At 37.2% G+C, this 16,277-nt stretch overlaps 1 protein-coding gene across 2 annotated transcripts in view; it reads right to left on the bottom strand.

Annotated features, from left to right (window-relative positions):
• Window positions 1-15,932, bottom strand: part of ppm1e (protein phosphatase, Mg2+/Mn2+ dependent, 1E) — an 88,834-nt gene extending 72,902 nt beyond the window's left edge. For both annotated transcript variants that reach the window (XR_013815572.1, XM_079804572.1), the window contains exon 1: window positions 15,627-15,932. Coding sequence is in view for 1 of the 2 variants with exons in the window: in XM_079804572.1 (XP_079660698.1) it covers window positions 15,627-15,808 (182 nt within the window). In the remaining variant the exon portion in view is untranslated. The remainder of the gene's footprint in view (window positions 1-15,626) is intronic.
• Between the last annotated feature and the right edge of the window lie 345 nt (window positions 15,933-16,277).

Consider the following 16,277-nt stretch of genomic DNA (forward strand, 5'->3'; position numbering starts at 1 on the left):
TGGCTTTGAAGTAAAAGAAAAGACCCGTCGTGGGTTCCCTGAAGGACTAATCAGGCTGAAGGAATCCGTATAAAACTGGGATGACTTGACCCTGATGATGTTTTTAGGGGGCATTTATGTAAAAGCAGCTAGACAGAGGACAACAAAAATGAAACCAGGCATGTTTTTGAAGACTTTGTAAGTGAATTTAGGCATTACAACATTATAATGTACACAAAGGAAAATTAAAGAAAAAATATCTCCGTTTTAATAATAGGAATAAACATTTAAATATCTAAATACCGACCGGAAAATGTCCAATATCAGCCATTTGTTTTAAAAAATCATCCCTAAAAACGAAAAAATATTTATATTAGAATAATGACGATGAATCGCATCCAAAATAAATGTTTGTGTATACACACACATGCATGTATATATTTAAGAGATATTTGCATGTATATACTGTATATATTCATATCATTTATATTATATAATAAAACATTTTATATACATATATAATAATGTATTTATATATTTATATATACATCATAATTATACACACTACACACTCATATATAATGTAAACACTTATTTTGGATGCGATTAATCGATTTGACAGCACTAGAACAATTATATTTTATGATAATCAATAAATTACTGATATTATAAATGTACACTACTTGGTTAATAAACATATCCATCTTAATCTGGCTTAACACGATTTAACATGGAAATCACTCGCACCAGGCACTCAATTCGCATTCGATGTGAACGCAGCATAATGCTGCGAAAAGAGCCAAAGAGCGAATAGAGTGTCAGGAGCGAGTGATTTCAATGTTAAGTCAATGGAAAAGCGCGTTGACGCATCTGGAGGTCCTGTGGTGCGATAGACGTGATTTCACCTCATTCGCACGTTCAGTTCGCAAGAGGCAAGTTTGCAAAGACCCGCCCCCTTTAGTTACTGTTGCTATGTTCGACAAGCCATGGCGCTCTCACACCACACACACACATTCTCACGTAGAGAAAACACATCGCGGTGTAAAGAGGACACTGACAACACGCCGACAGACAGGACAGAGCAAGTTGATATGAAACAAAGTCTTAACTTTGAAATTGTCATTTTTTTAAAGAAATTTTAACCATAAATAGCGTTTTGTACATAGCGTGTCCTGCGGCGAGATAAATGCGATTCCGCCTCGTTCGCGCGAATGATGCGAATTTGATGCGAATTTGACGCGAATTGAGCGTCTTGCGCGAGTTGTGCTTTTTGTTCAATCATGCGTTTGAAGCGAATTCGCGTTAGAGGCCCGAGTTGAAAAATCTGAACTTTGGCGTCTATTCGCCGCGTTAACCAATCAGGAGCCTGCTCGCTGCTGTCACGTGGTAAAGTGACGTGATGAGAAATCCCACATAATTTAAAAATACTACTATTGTGTCACAAAAGGTAGTTTTAAGACTTTTTCAGGTGAGAATGTAGTTGTTTAAAGCTACACTGTGTAACTTTTTTAGTCTATTCTTAGCTAAAAACACTTAGTTCTTTCAAAAATATATGTGCTCATTAATGTATATTTACTTCTTTCAAGTAATAAAGTATTCTCGTAAGTTTATAATATGCCATTGAAAATACATAAGGTAATGGGATCTAACGGTGGTCGCCATGTTGCCCCTCCATCTTGAAAGTGCATTAGCCAAAGAGGGACATACCCGTAAATTCAAGCTTCGCCTTTCGCGTTTTTAACCGGTTTTAACACTGTGCGCGTCAACCGGGCGTCAACTTGTTCAGACTTGTCTGGTGCATGCGCAGAGAGTTTTCATCTCAGCAGCTCCAGTAACAGAGTTATACGGAGTTTTCCTGGCTTGTTTATTCCTCAAAAGTCTGTTTTTCCTTGTGTGGTATTTCTGTGCGTTAATAACTCCGTAAGTAATAATAGTTATTGTCATTGTGGATGTGTTTCAGAGTGTGTCATCATGTAATTCAGTTGATGTTACCTCAGAAGTATTTTTGTGTCAACATACAATAGCGTAATGCTCACCTATTTGAATAGTCATTCAGTTATTAACAATGTTTATTCGTTTATAGAAAATATTTGCTTGTAATGTATGTTGATGGAAATATGTATCAGGTCTGATCGGCATATTAACACTTGTTATACAGAGCGCACTGCAGTGCTAACGTTAAACCTGCGCACACACTTTTGTAACCGGACACCGCTTGTTAGCAGCGGCAGCTCCGCTCCTTTTAATGCAGCTGCATTTAGCGCCTATATGTGGTACAATAAGCTCTGGTTTACGGTTACATTATACAAATGTAACTTATAAGTATAGTTATACAGTTCTTAACTGTGTATATTCTGTCATGTCATTATCATGTATATTTACCATCCTAATTTGTTCTCTCACAGAAACCACATTTATGTACATATCCATGCAAACCTGTTTATGCCTTGCAATTGGATGACTGAATAAACATTACTATCATCAAAGTTCACTCTGGATTAGCTGCAGTTCTTTCTAGCCGAATAATTAGGCCAGTTGAGTTCCAACCATCCCACTGCGCACAGAATATCCCACAGGCACAGTGTCGAATGTGGACGAGGTCGAACTGGAAGCCATATTAATCTTGGACTAAATCGGCCACCGTAGGAGTTAAAACGAAATCGGAATTGAACAGCACAGAAACTAAAATTCACTGGATGGTCATATACAAGTTCACCACTAGATGGGGGAAAATATCACACAGTGTAGCTTTAAAGCTCAAATCTGTGGTTTATTTATAAAGAGAGCACCTATTTAAAAAAATGATCTTGCATTTTTGGAGTTGTGAGCTCCAGTGGATCACCGGGCGCTCAGCGCTCATTAACCCCAGCGAGAGCAGCCTTTCCTCGGCCAGTCCTTCTGCCGTCTTCCACTGGCTCTGATGGCCTGTACTGGTTCATCTTGTGTGGATCTAAAGGCCGATCTTTGCTCTCATAAATCATCATTTGTTGTCTGCCAAATCGTTTTGACTGAGGGCAAAGAGAAGTTTCATAACTTTATTTTTTTAGGATATTTAAATATACATGCAGTGAAGATAATGTAGGCGTTGCCTGGACCACATGTGTGTGGCTATTAATGTTTAATATATTTTTTTAATGAAAATGAAAAGAGGCAGAGTGGTGTTTAATGACATATTTCTCCTGGAGCGCCTTGAACGTGCGTCTATTTCGCTTCAAACGCTCGATTTATACACGCGTCCAATTCACTGTGGACGCGCGAATGGATTCAAAATGTTCAAGCGTCCAACGAGACGTGGTAGACGCGATTTTGGTGTGAACGCAGCATAAGAGTCCTGACTCGAAGACGTCATCTACATGACAATATTCACTTAGTCACAGCGCCACCTGCTGGCCGCAGGAAGTGTGGCACATCAAAATTACTTCGCTATTTTTCTCCTATATTTAAGACATTTACATTTATGCATTTGGCAGACGCTTTTATCCAGAGCGACTTACAATGCACTTACTACAGGGCCAATCCCCCTGGAGCAACACGGAGTAAAGTGCCTTGCTCAAGGTGCCAACAAACAACTAGTCAGTTGTCCGACAGCTAGTTATCCATCCCTAATGTACTATATAAAGAACTTGCATTATTGGATAGAACATAACAACAACACAGTGATTCTTCCAAATGCCATAACTGATTAAAGGTTTCAAAGCTTTGGTATTTCAAACACACTACTCTTCTTAAAGGGTGAACTTTGCCTTTTGAAAGTGCAGCGAACCGAACGACGCACCTGAGCGCGCCAGCACCGAACAGAATGAAATCCAGCCCCCGTCCAACCCACTCAGCTTAATTGCTCTGCGACGGCAGAGAAGCGGGGAATCAATCATACTTCCATTCAATTAGCCAGCCGGCAGTTTGAGAGGAGGTGATGGACCTCTTTTAAACAAATGAAAAACAGGCAGGAAGACACAACCTTGCAGGACCTGTGAGGGAGACACTCTATACGGGGAGGACAATGCTTGTGTTTTTGTGCTCTAAGGTTTATGTAATCTGGCACAGGGGCTTTTTTTGTTTTTGAGGGATGAATGAAAGCCTGTTGACGAGAGTCCAAGAAAACACACGTATTATAGCGCATTACACTGACCCCAATCCGGGAAGACATTTGCACTTTCAAGTCAATATCAAACCAAAATGGATCTTATTAACGTCCTCCAAACATTCGCCTGATCTTATGGAGCGCTGCAGTGAGGATGTGTTTAACCTCCTTGGACCCACGAATAGACCTTTGTCCACTGTAGAGGACATTATATTTGAGTGAATTTCTCTGACGTCATACATGTCATATGTCACAGTCGGATGTCCTGTAAAGAGCATATTTGGGGCTTTTCAGAGATACCACATGTTTGGAGGTTTCACCAGGACAACAACTTCTTCTTGGTCTTTAAAAATGGCTGACATTAATGTTTAGCACTCTTATGGAAATATTATCATATTTTTTAATTATAATTTAAATCTGATTAATTTTCAAATTGTTTGTTAAAAATCCACATCTCAGGAAAATGTTATGGGGTTTCTAATCAAAATATGACTTTCTGTTACAAAACAGGGGCATTGATTTCATAAATGTCCACTGTTGAGACGCCAGGACTTAAATCATGTTTATCCGGCATTTTGGAGACATAACAAGTTAATAGGGAAAGAAATTACATATCAATATTCCTATGAAATATTAGATATTATTAAAATGTTGCCAATTATTACTCCCATTATTACACTTATTTTTTCATTACATGTTGCACCAAGAACACATTAATATGCAAATTAGATGCAGTGTATTGAATGGGAAAATCCAAGTATGGCCATTTCATATTTCATAAAGTAAAATGGTACATCAATGCATTCCGTTATATCTTTCAGAACATAATTCAGAATCATCTTTAAACAAAGTTTGTTTAAAAAAAATCCTGAAACCTAAAAATGTATTGGTGAATTAAAAATAAATCCCATTTGTTTTTGCCTATACATGTAAATTCATGTCATTTATTTTTTTTAACAACTGAGTCCTGGTGTCAACTACAGAGGACATATCATAACATGAGAATAAAATGTAATTTTTCAAAAATGTTTTTTTTCCCCCATTTGTTTCTTATGCTCTAAACAATGTAATGACATGAAAAAATACTAAATTCAAAACACTTTTTTTTTCTGGGTCCCAGGTTTAGGCCAACCCAGATTTACCCATTGCTTTTGATTATCACAGACACAAGTTGATGATACTGGCACATTTTGTCCATTGATATAATTCTCACAAATGAACACAACTTTTATGAATTTTGAAGCCTATCAGTAAAAATAAAAAGCTAACCGTTAGGCTATGAATGAAATACACCACACTCGCTCGACACCAAGCTTTCGACAACTCTTAGTCTTTATTTTGAAAGAAATATTCCTTGAAAGTGTGAGTTAATGTCCCGACAACGTCTGCAGCAACCGCCTATTTCAATTGCAGTGGGTTCACCGATACTCATATAATAACTTTCCCTCACACAATACACGTGAGAGCGAGTGGGGTGTTACTGGTGTGTTTTATGCCGTAGAGTAAAATGTGAAAAAATTCTGAGCTTGTGTTTAACCACAGACCTTATTTCAGGCTCCCACTCAAAAAACACATGCCAGACCATGGAACAGGAAATGCTAAAATGCTTTGGCCTACAAAAATACAGGTCATCTGTGTGCATTATTCTAAATAAAAATTGTATAAAAAAAAATGTCATACCTTACTCCACATCTGACACATCTTATTTGTCAAAACTTCACTGGATCCAATCAAGTCCTGTTCATTCGTTTTCATTTTCTTGCTAAATATTCAGTTTAACACAGAAATACAGAAGTAAAATGTAGCGTAACAACCATTTCATGCTGAAGTCCATGGTATCTTTTGCTCTCAGAAAGTCTATGCAAACAAAATAAATTAATTAATCGAATCCCGTTCATTTTCATTATGAGATGTTGCAGCTGTAATTCCTCACCATCAGCATTAACAAGTGTGTGTTCATCAACAAACCCGTGTGTGTGTTTCTGATTTATTGCGGCGCACATGTGGGAACTGTATCAATAACAGCGCATACGTTAGCCCAGCGCTAACATGAATGACTGATGGAGCATAAACGCTTGTGAAATAAATCTCGCTCCATCCTTTATCTTTACTCACAGTAGTAAGAACGACAGATGATCTGCATTAATACACACAGTTTTAGGCAAAGGTGGCCCACAGCTGATGAGCAGAAGTATTTCAGTAAGACATATCGTGAGTTAGCCGGAAACTTACACAATATAAAACACAAATTTGTGTATTTTGAACACCCGGGAGAAAATGTACACATCAATAATTATTCATACGTACAGGTTGTGATTCTGAGGAGCTGGTCCACATAAACTGGTATTGACCCATCTCTAAGAGCAAGCGTTTTGTTAATCCGAGATTTGAGACGCAGTCGTCAGTAAAATGGCGTTTGACGGCGGGTCAAGTTTGTGGGCGGATGATGTTCAACATAGGTGGGCATTATGCAAATGTCTTTTCTAGTGACATAGAACCGGATTCAAATTACAAACGACTCGTTTAGGCGATTCAGAGTCGATTCTTTCTTTTGGGAGACAATAACTTAATTTATCCTTCCAACTTTTGAACCTTTACATTCACAAACAGCGATATTACACACTGCATGAGAGGGAATATTCGAAAAACCATAATAAGAGCACTTTAAATGCTCATTTATAGACACACGCAGATCCGTACACACTGTCCCCTTTGAGATGAAGCATCCTGATCTCTGAACAGTAAAAAGACAAGACAATCTGGTCTTTGGCTCTCTCTTATCCACTCCTGACCTCCCAAGAGGCACATTTAGGGAAAAACGAAAAAGAGAGAAGACCTTAAGCCGAGTTCTAATTAATATCTGGCCCAGAAAACATCATTCACGGAAGTGCAAATAACGGCTGTGGATGCCAACGGTGGTTTATAAGTAATGACTTGTGAATCCTTGAGGAGCGTCTCTCTCTCTCTCTCTCTCTCTCTCTCTCTCTCTCTCTCTCTCTCTCTCTCTCTCTCTCTCTCTCTCTCTCTCTCTCTCTCTCTCTCTCTCTCTCTCTCTTCTTGGCCACTGCTGTCAGCCTTGTTTGTCCCAGTGCAGGTCTAAATTTGTCCATATAGACTGTCGAAGCGGAGGCTAGTTCATTCTGCCGTCAGCTGAAATGAAAACAAGCTGAGGGGAGCCACGCTCGCTTCTCTTAAGTGTCAGGTCTGATCACAGTGGAGATGAACACACAGTCCTAGAGGCCTAGGGGAGGCAATGAGCTGGATTGGTTTATTGATCAAATATTCCTCACTGTGTTTTGTGGTTTCAGCTGCAAGCTATTACTCAGAAAATGAAATTCAATTACAGGCAATAGGAGAGCCGCATGGGGTTTAAAGCGTTGCAAGGATCTGATGGTATTCTGAGCACTTGAGAGCATGCAAAGGATAAGAAAGACACTCTATAAGTTCAAAGGATAAGTAAGATACTCTACAAACGTTGCTTGGCGAATGCATTTAACATGCATTATTGCATTACTGATCAAAAAGCAAACTTAGATCAATATGTCCAAAAATAAAATAATACGTCATTTTCTAAATGGCCCTGCTATAGCTATCCAAAGGGTAAAGTTCAATTTTATTTTATAAATATTGACCAAGAGAGTCCAGAGAATTGTACTGCATTGGTTTTATTGAGAAAAATCTAGGACTAGTTCACAAAAGTAGGTTTTTTACATAATCGCGAACATTTAATGAACGATTTGATTGACAGCAGTGACTAGGAATCGAATCGAGGCCTTGTGAATTGGAATCCAAGTGAATCGAGGCCTTGTGAATCGTAATCGAATCAAGGCCTTGTGAATCAGAATCGCATCGAGGCCTTGTGAATCAGAATCGAATCGAGGCCTTGTGAATCAGAATCGTATCGAGGCCTTGTGAATCAGAATCGCATCGAGGCCTTGTGAATCAGAATCGAATCGAGGCCTTGTGAATCAGAATCGTATCGAGGCCTTGTGAATCAGAATCGTATCGAGGCCTTGTGAATCAGAATCGTATCGAGGCCTTGTGAATCAGAATCGAATCGAGGCCTTGTGAATCAGAATCGTATCGAGGCCTTGTAAATCAGAATCGAATCGAGGCCTTGTGAATCAGAATCGAATCAAGGCCTTGTGAATGGGAGTCGAATCGGGGCCTTGTGAATCTGAATCGAAGTTAATCGAAGCCTTGTGAATGGGAATCGAATCGAGGCCTTGTGAATCTGAATCGAAGTGAATCGAGGCCTTGTGAATCGTAATCGAATAAAGGCCTTGTGAATCGTAGCCTTGTGAATGGGAATCGAATCGAGGCCTTGTGAATCTGAATCGAAGCGAATCGAGGCCTTGTGAATCGTAATCGAATCAAGGCCTTGTGAATCGTAATCGAATCAAGGCCTTGTGAATCAGAATCGAATCGAGGCCTTGTGAATCAGAATCAAATTGAGGCCTTGTGAATCAGAATCTAATCGAGGCCTTGTGAATGGGAATCGAATTGGGGCCTTGTGAATCTGAATCGAAGTGAATCGAGGCCTTGTGAATGGGAATCGAATCGAGGCCTTGTGAATCTGAATCGAAGCAAATCGAGGCCTTGTGAATCGTAATCGAATCAAGGCCTTGTGAATCGTAATCGAATCAAGGCCTTGTGAATCTGAATTGAAGCGAATCAAGGCATTGTGAATCATAATCGAATCGAGCCCTTGTGAATCAGAATCAAATCGAGGCCTTGTGAATCAGAATCGAATCGAGGCCTTGTGAATCAGAATCTAATCGAGGCCTTGTGAATGGGAATCGAATCGGGGCCTTGTGAATCTAAATCGAAGTGAACAGAGGCCTTGTGAATGGGAATCGAATCGAGGCCATGTGAATCTGAATCGAAGCGAATCAAGGCCTTGTGAATCTGAATCTAATCTAATCAAATCGAATTGAGTCCTTGTGAATCAGAAATCTGAAATTGAATCGAGGCCTTGTAAATCTGAATTGGAATCGAATCGAGGCCTTGTGAATCTGAATCGAAGCGAATCGAGGCCTTGTGAATCTGAATCGAAGCGAATCGAGGCCTTGTGAATGGGAATAGAATCGAGGCCATGTGAATCTGAATCGAAGCGAATCAAGGCCTTGTGAATCTGAATCTAATCTAATCAAATCGAATTGAGTCCTTGTGAATCAGAAATCGAATCGAATCGAGGCCTTGTGAATCTGAATCAAATCGAGGCCTTGTGAATCAGAATAAAATCGAATCAAGGCCTTGTGAATCAGAATCTAATCGAATCAAGGCCTTGTGAATCGGAATCAAATCGAATCAAGGCCTTGTGAATCAGAATCGAATCAAATCAAGGCCTTGTGAATCGGAATCAAATCGAATCAAGGCCTTGTGAATCAGAATCGAATCAAATCAAGGCCTTGTGAATCGGAATCAAATCGAATCAAGGCCTTGTGAATCAGAATCTAATCGAATCAAGGCCTTGTGAATCAGAATCTAAGCCTGCATCTCAATGTGCATACTATCTATTCTATTATGATAGTAATATTCAATCCTATTTAGGGCGGAGAGGGTGGATAGTATGCACATTGAGATGCAGGGTAATCGAATCAAGGCCTTGTGAATCAGAATCGAATCAGGACGTCTGTATCGATACCAAGCCCTATTAAATATCATTATATTAATTTGATATACTATATATAAAACTGCGTGATAAGATAACCAACATACTGTGCACCCCTGATAGTAATATCTATGATTAATATGATTAAGCAGCATATCGTAATTTGATTAAAGCTGTAGATTGACAGTTCTAATAATACAAATTCAGAATTGCATTCATTGTACGATTGTTGTTTTATAAATATTTCTTTAGAAGGCACACAATAGACACTGGTTTTGAGGCTGAAATAAATCTAAATCTGATTATAGCTCTACAAAAGAAAGTGTGTATGATGGGAGCGGGAGGGGGCCGATGATCTGAAGCGCAGCTGCTGTCAGTGTGTGTGTGTGTGTGTGTGTGAAGAGGCCAAGGGCGGACGTGGCCACACTGACCCGATGATAAACAGCATCCTTTCATCCAGACAACACCTGGACACAGGTCTGCTCTACTGGACACAATACACAGCTATTAGTTTTGCTTAATTGTCAGATCAATGTTGTCATGATCAGACATCAGAGGACGAGTCGTGTGTGTGTGACGCTGATCAAACACTGATCATGAAGAATCCATGAGAGGGACGGCTCGCCCAAAAATGAGCTGTACCGAACACAAACCTGCTGAATTTTCAATTCTAGAAACTAGATTAAGCCATATTATGATCCTATTTGTGTGTGTATCCTTTAAAAAATACAATGTGATCTCAATTTCAAATGTAAAACTTAAATATGTGACCTTAAATCATCCAAAAAGACCCTGAACATGATCTACACTCGACATAAAGGGAAACTCTCGCCATCACAGATGAGTGAACACGGCATATGATGCTCCAACATGCAAATACTTCCGTCTGCAACAGATATTTCCTCCATCATTGATTCTATCATGACACAGCTGTGGTGTAGAGCGTGCCGTGTTTCATTACCATAGGCGCTCCCTTGAGCTTGTTTTGTGTGTGGGTTTGTGTAGATTTGTGTAGCTCTGGATGTGTGTGGTTACAGCTGCGAGAGACGGGGGTTTAATGAGCTTTAGGAGAGCGTTCCTCTATCCATTAGTGTCTATCAGGACGCCCCATGGGCTCGCAGGGCCTGCTCACCACAGGAGGAGGAAACAGCCTCCATCCCAACCTCCATTTTTAGCCACACATCCCCATTTATCAGAGCACAACAACTAAACCAGACTGTGCTAGATAACATCACCCAAGGTTTACTGTCAGCTAAAGTAGAACGGGTATTCCTGTTTGACTTGATTTGGAATGGAGAGATCATTAACATACTGCGGAGTAAAAACGCTGTATATTATTTAAAATACTGCCATCATGAATTTCACAATTCAGATATGAGGGTGGGTCACAAGGATTGTCGCGAAAAGAATTGTGATAATAAGATGCAACTAAACATATAATTGTGCATTTAGAATAGCAAAATATATTTTCAAATATTCTTATAGTGGTAAAGTATGTGCAACCAATCAAACTCTATAATATTTTGGCAAAAATGTCACTTGGAGACACAATGCCAACATGAAGCGGTTGCAAGGATAAAAAAAAATATATATATATATATATATTTTTTTTTTTTTAATTAAACTAAATTAAATATAAAATAAAAAGCATGGAGTGGTTGCAAGGAAAAATTCAATACAATAAAATTAAATAAAATTAAATTAAGTAAAATTAAATTAAATTAAATTAAATAAAATACAATTTTATTAAAAAAACGTAATTAAATTAAATAATAAAGAAATAAAATAAAAAGCATGGAGTGGTTGCAAGGAAAAATAAAATAAAATAAATAAAATAAAATAAAATAAAATTAAATAAAATAAAATTAAATAAAATTAAAAAAATAAAATTAAATTAAATAATAAAGAAATAAAATCAAAAAAGCATGTAGTGGTTGCAAGAAAAAATTTAATAAAATTAAATAAAATTACATAGAATAAAATAAAATTATATATATATTATATTATATATATATATATTTTTTTTTAATTAAATTAAATAAAATTAAATAATAAAGAAATAAAATAAAAAGCATGGAGTGTTTGCAAGGAAACATAAAATAAAATTGAATAAAATAAAATAAAATAGAATTAAATTTAATTAAATAGAATAAAATAAAATAAAATAATATATTTTTTTTTTATTTATTAAATTAAATAAAATGACATAATAAATAAATAGTATAAAAAGCATGGAGTGTTTGCAAGGACAAATAAAATTGAATTAAATAAAATTAAAATAGAATAAAATAAAACAAAATTAAATTAATAAAGAAATAAAATAAAAAGCATGGAGTGTTTTCAAGGAAAAATAAAATAAAATTGAATTAAATTAAATAGAATAAAATAAATATATGTTTTAATTAAATTAAATAAAATTGAATAATAAAGAAATAAAACAAAAAGCATGGAGTGGATGCAATGAAAAATAAAATAAAATAAAAAAGATAAACGCATGGAGCAGTTGCACGGTAAAATAAAAAATGTAATCATACAACATGCAAAAAAATGTGCCAACATACAATATAAAATCTAGATTCTGAAGCAAAAGCAGTTGAGGAAGACTATAGTACAATACTGGACCTTCAAGAAGAAAAGAAAAAGCACAAGCTAAACCATTGCTGTCCTTAACATAAACCACCCAATGATCCAGCATTGAGGAGCGCAGCAGCCAGAGCGCTGTACTAATGTACAAGAAGAGTGATGAAGAGTGGTCTGAGAGTCACTGCTTCTCTATCCATCAGCTCTTATTCAATGACAACCTGCATTCTTCCCCAGTCAGACGCCACCATCACCAGAGGAGCTCTGAAACACACCCACATCCCCCTTCTCCTTTTCACACACACACACACACACACACACACACACACACACACACACACACACACACACACACACACACACACACACACACACACACACACACACACACACACACACACACAGTCACCCTGTCCCCGCACTCCAGAGGGAACAGAACAAAGGGGATCTCCACTTTTCTCTCAGGACTATTATTAGATCTTCAGCCCAGCGACAAAATAATCATACGTTCAGCTGAATCACCACACAGAAGCTGAAGAGCGAGGATACACGGAAGAACATGCATTATTGAGGGATCTGAATTCATGAAATAAATGCATACACAGTTACACACCACTCGGACTATAAAATAATGATGCATCGCAGAGCCAAATGGTTAAATCGATCAGGTTAAGGTCATTCACACATCAGTCTCAGGCACAATGACCATAACCCTCTCCTGAGGGTCAGGAGCATCTGACAATCCACACACACTGGGGTATCGAGCACTAGATGTGTGTGTGTGTGTGTGTGTGTGCGAGAGCAAAGGGGATTCTCCACAGCAGGCATGGCAACATTTGAATGAAATTAAAACACAGAAAACAATAACCTCTCTGTGGGGGTCAAGGTTTGCTGGACACACAGTTTAGATCCAAATTGATCAAATGCGTTCAAACCAAATATTCAAGATTTCAATCATTTATGCTACTCGAGTGTCCAAAGGTCACATTTTAGATTGACCACTCATCTGAATAGTCACGTTATGATTCATATCTAATAACACAGATTATAAACGGTGCCTAATAATATTAAGAATATTCTTATTATCGATGTCAAATTATATATTTATAATATTTAAATAATAATCAGTGCATAATAATATACAGATCTCTAATAATATTCGGATTATAACCAAATAATATTCCAAATGTCTAATAATATTCAGACTATTCAAATTATAATCCATGTCTAATATTTCTTATAATATTCATAGAATCAGTGTCTAATAATATTCAAAATATTCAGATTATAATCCATGTCTAATAATATTCAGAATACAATTAACGTTGATTTATTTCTTAGAATATTTACAGAATTAATATCAAATAATATTCAGACTATTTAAATAAAAATAATAATAATCAATGTCTAGTAATTCTCTGAATATTCTTGTCCATGTCAAATAATATTCAAATATTTAAATTATAATTAATGCCTATTAATATTCAGAATATTCAGATTATGTCGAATATTTCTAAGAATATTCATAGAATTAATGTCAAATAATATTCAGAATACTCAGATTATATAATCAATGTCTCATAACATTCAGACTATTTAAATAATAATAATAATACTACATGTAATTCTCAGATTATTCTTATCAATGTCAAATAATTTCATACTATTCAAATAATAATTAATGTCTAATAATATTCAGACTATTTAAATTATAATCCATGCCTAATATTTCTTAGAACATTCAGAGAATTAATGTCAAATAATAATTACAGAATATTCAAATAATAATTAGTCAAATAATATTCAGAGTGTTCCGATAATAATCAATGTCAAATAACATTCAACCTATTTAAATAATAATAATAATAATCAATGTCTAGTAATTATTTGAATATTCTTATCCATGTCAAATAATATTCAAATATTCAAATTATAATTAATGCCTATAAATATTTATAATATTCAGATTAAAATCCATGTCCAATAATATTCAGAGTATTCCAATTAATCAATGTTGAATATTTCTATTCATAGAATTAATATCCAATAATATTCAGAATATTTAAATAATAATACAAGTAATTCTCAGAATATTCTTATTATCAATGTCAAATAATATTCCGAATACTAAAGTCTAATAACATTCATACAATTGAAATAATAATCAATGTCTAATAGAACATTCATAGAATCAACGTATAATAATATTCTAGTGTGATGGTGATGTACAGCCCTGAAAGAAAAGCCGATAAAATATACACCATTATAGCCACAAAATGGATGCAGAAAAATATGAAACGTGAGACCAAAAATAAATCAATGTGTCCCAGATGAAAACACCTGAGTCAGGAGATGTGCAACTATCTGTCCATTTATCAGCAGAGCCATTAGATGCTCATGAGTCGCTATCTCATGCTCATAAAGCTCATAAAGCTTCTTCTGCTGGGGTTGAATGGGCTATTTATAGCAAGCCAATGACGTAGTTTCTCAAACGTAACCCCTTCCCACAGATCTCGCCCAGAATCCCAAAGCTCGCGAGATCTCACTACACTGGGATGCTCTCGTGTGAATGTATGTGGAGATGTAGACAGGTGTGTCTCGATGCACACACAACCACAGGAATCACGAGAGGGGAAAAGCTGACCGGGATGCACGGGATCGAAACCAGTCGTGGATGCGGTGTGTGTTCGCTCAGATTACAAACTGATAAACGATGAAGAGATATCGATATCAGCTGATCAGCGATGACGCAAAATACAGAGGATTACAGACGCGCGTAAAGGAGGTGTAATGCGTTCAAAAAACAGTGCTTTCACATCACATCTGTCATATTTTCCCTTATAGCCTATATGGTTATTATGATATCAATTAGTACATCTGGCAATATAATAATAATCATAGCGACACATGAACTATTACAGTTTGGAGGAAAAGCTCATATTTTAGTCTTTGAAAGTGGCTAAAACTGAAACTTGTCGAAATGCACAAACCATTGAGATGTGGAACAGTGAGGAACTGAAGTATTATTAATAATAATAATCATATCCGACACTGTGCTTCAGTTATTACGCGTGATGCATGTCCCTGCGCTTCTCTCTCTCTCTCTCTCTCACACACACACACACACACACACACACACACACACACACACACACTCACTCACTCACTCTCTCTCACACACACACCCACACACACACACACACACACACACACACACACACACACACAGAGATAACAGTGCTTCTACTTCTATGCAATTCTCCTTCACATCACCAGAAATGAGTTTCCCTTTGCCCTTGCTCCTCATATTCTTGTTACGCGCTCTAATGTTAATGTTATACAGTGAGTGAAACGCATGCATCGCTACTTAACTATTTGCACAGGTGCTGGAGACACAGGTCGAGGCATTCCCCTTCCACCTCGTCCTCCGAGATGAGGTCCGACAAGGGGCGCATGGGCAGCGGTCCGTCCTCTTGGAGAGGTGGCCTCATCTCGCGCAGGAACAGCTCCAGGAACCTCTTGAAGGTTTTCTCCTCGTTGGCAGAGCCGGCCATCGCTTCTCATTCCTGGAGAGACCCGAGACAGCTGGAGCCGGGAAACAAGTCTACACTACTTTGAGTCGTAGGCTGGAGCGACTCTCTAGTCGCGCGAGTTGGGGAGGGCGCGCGGAACGCGCGTGAACAGAGAGAGGAGTCGCGCAACAGACCGATGTGACGTCACAGGGGGGCGGGGCGTGATGGAGAGGGGGGGCGAATTAACTTTTTCATTTAATTCCCCATTTGTGACGAAAATGCACTTTTACTTCTTTTATTTTATTTTATTGACGACAGAACGAGTAGCAAACATGATATTTTAAACATTTAAAAACTTTCCAATTCAATCAGATTCCACTATAAACAAGATTAGTGATGAATTTATGCTTTCGTTTATGTAAATGCATTTTGCCAGGAGTAGCCTATAAATAAATAAATGTTGCTATTCAATATTGTGTATCATAATACACAATAATATCCTTTAATGTAA

The sequence above is a fragment of the Gobio gobio genome (genome assembly GCF_949357685.1).
Source record: "Gobio gobio genome assembly, chromosome: 22".
NCBI lineage: Eukaryota > Metazoa > Chordata > Actinopteri > Cypriniformes > Gobionidae > Gobio > Gobio gobio.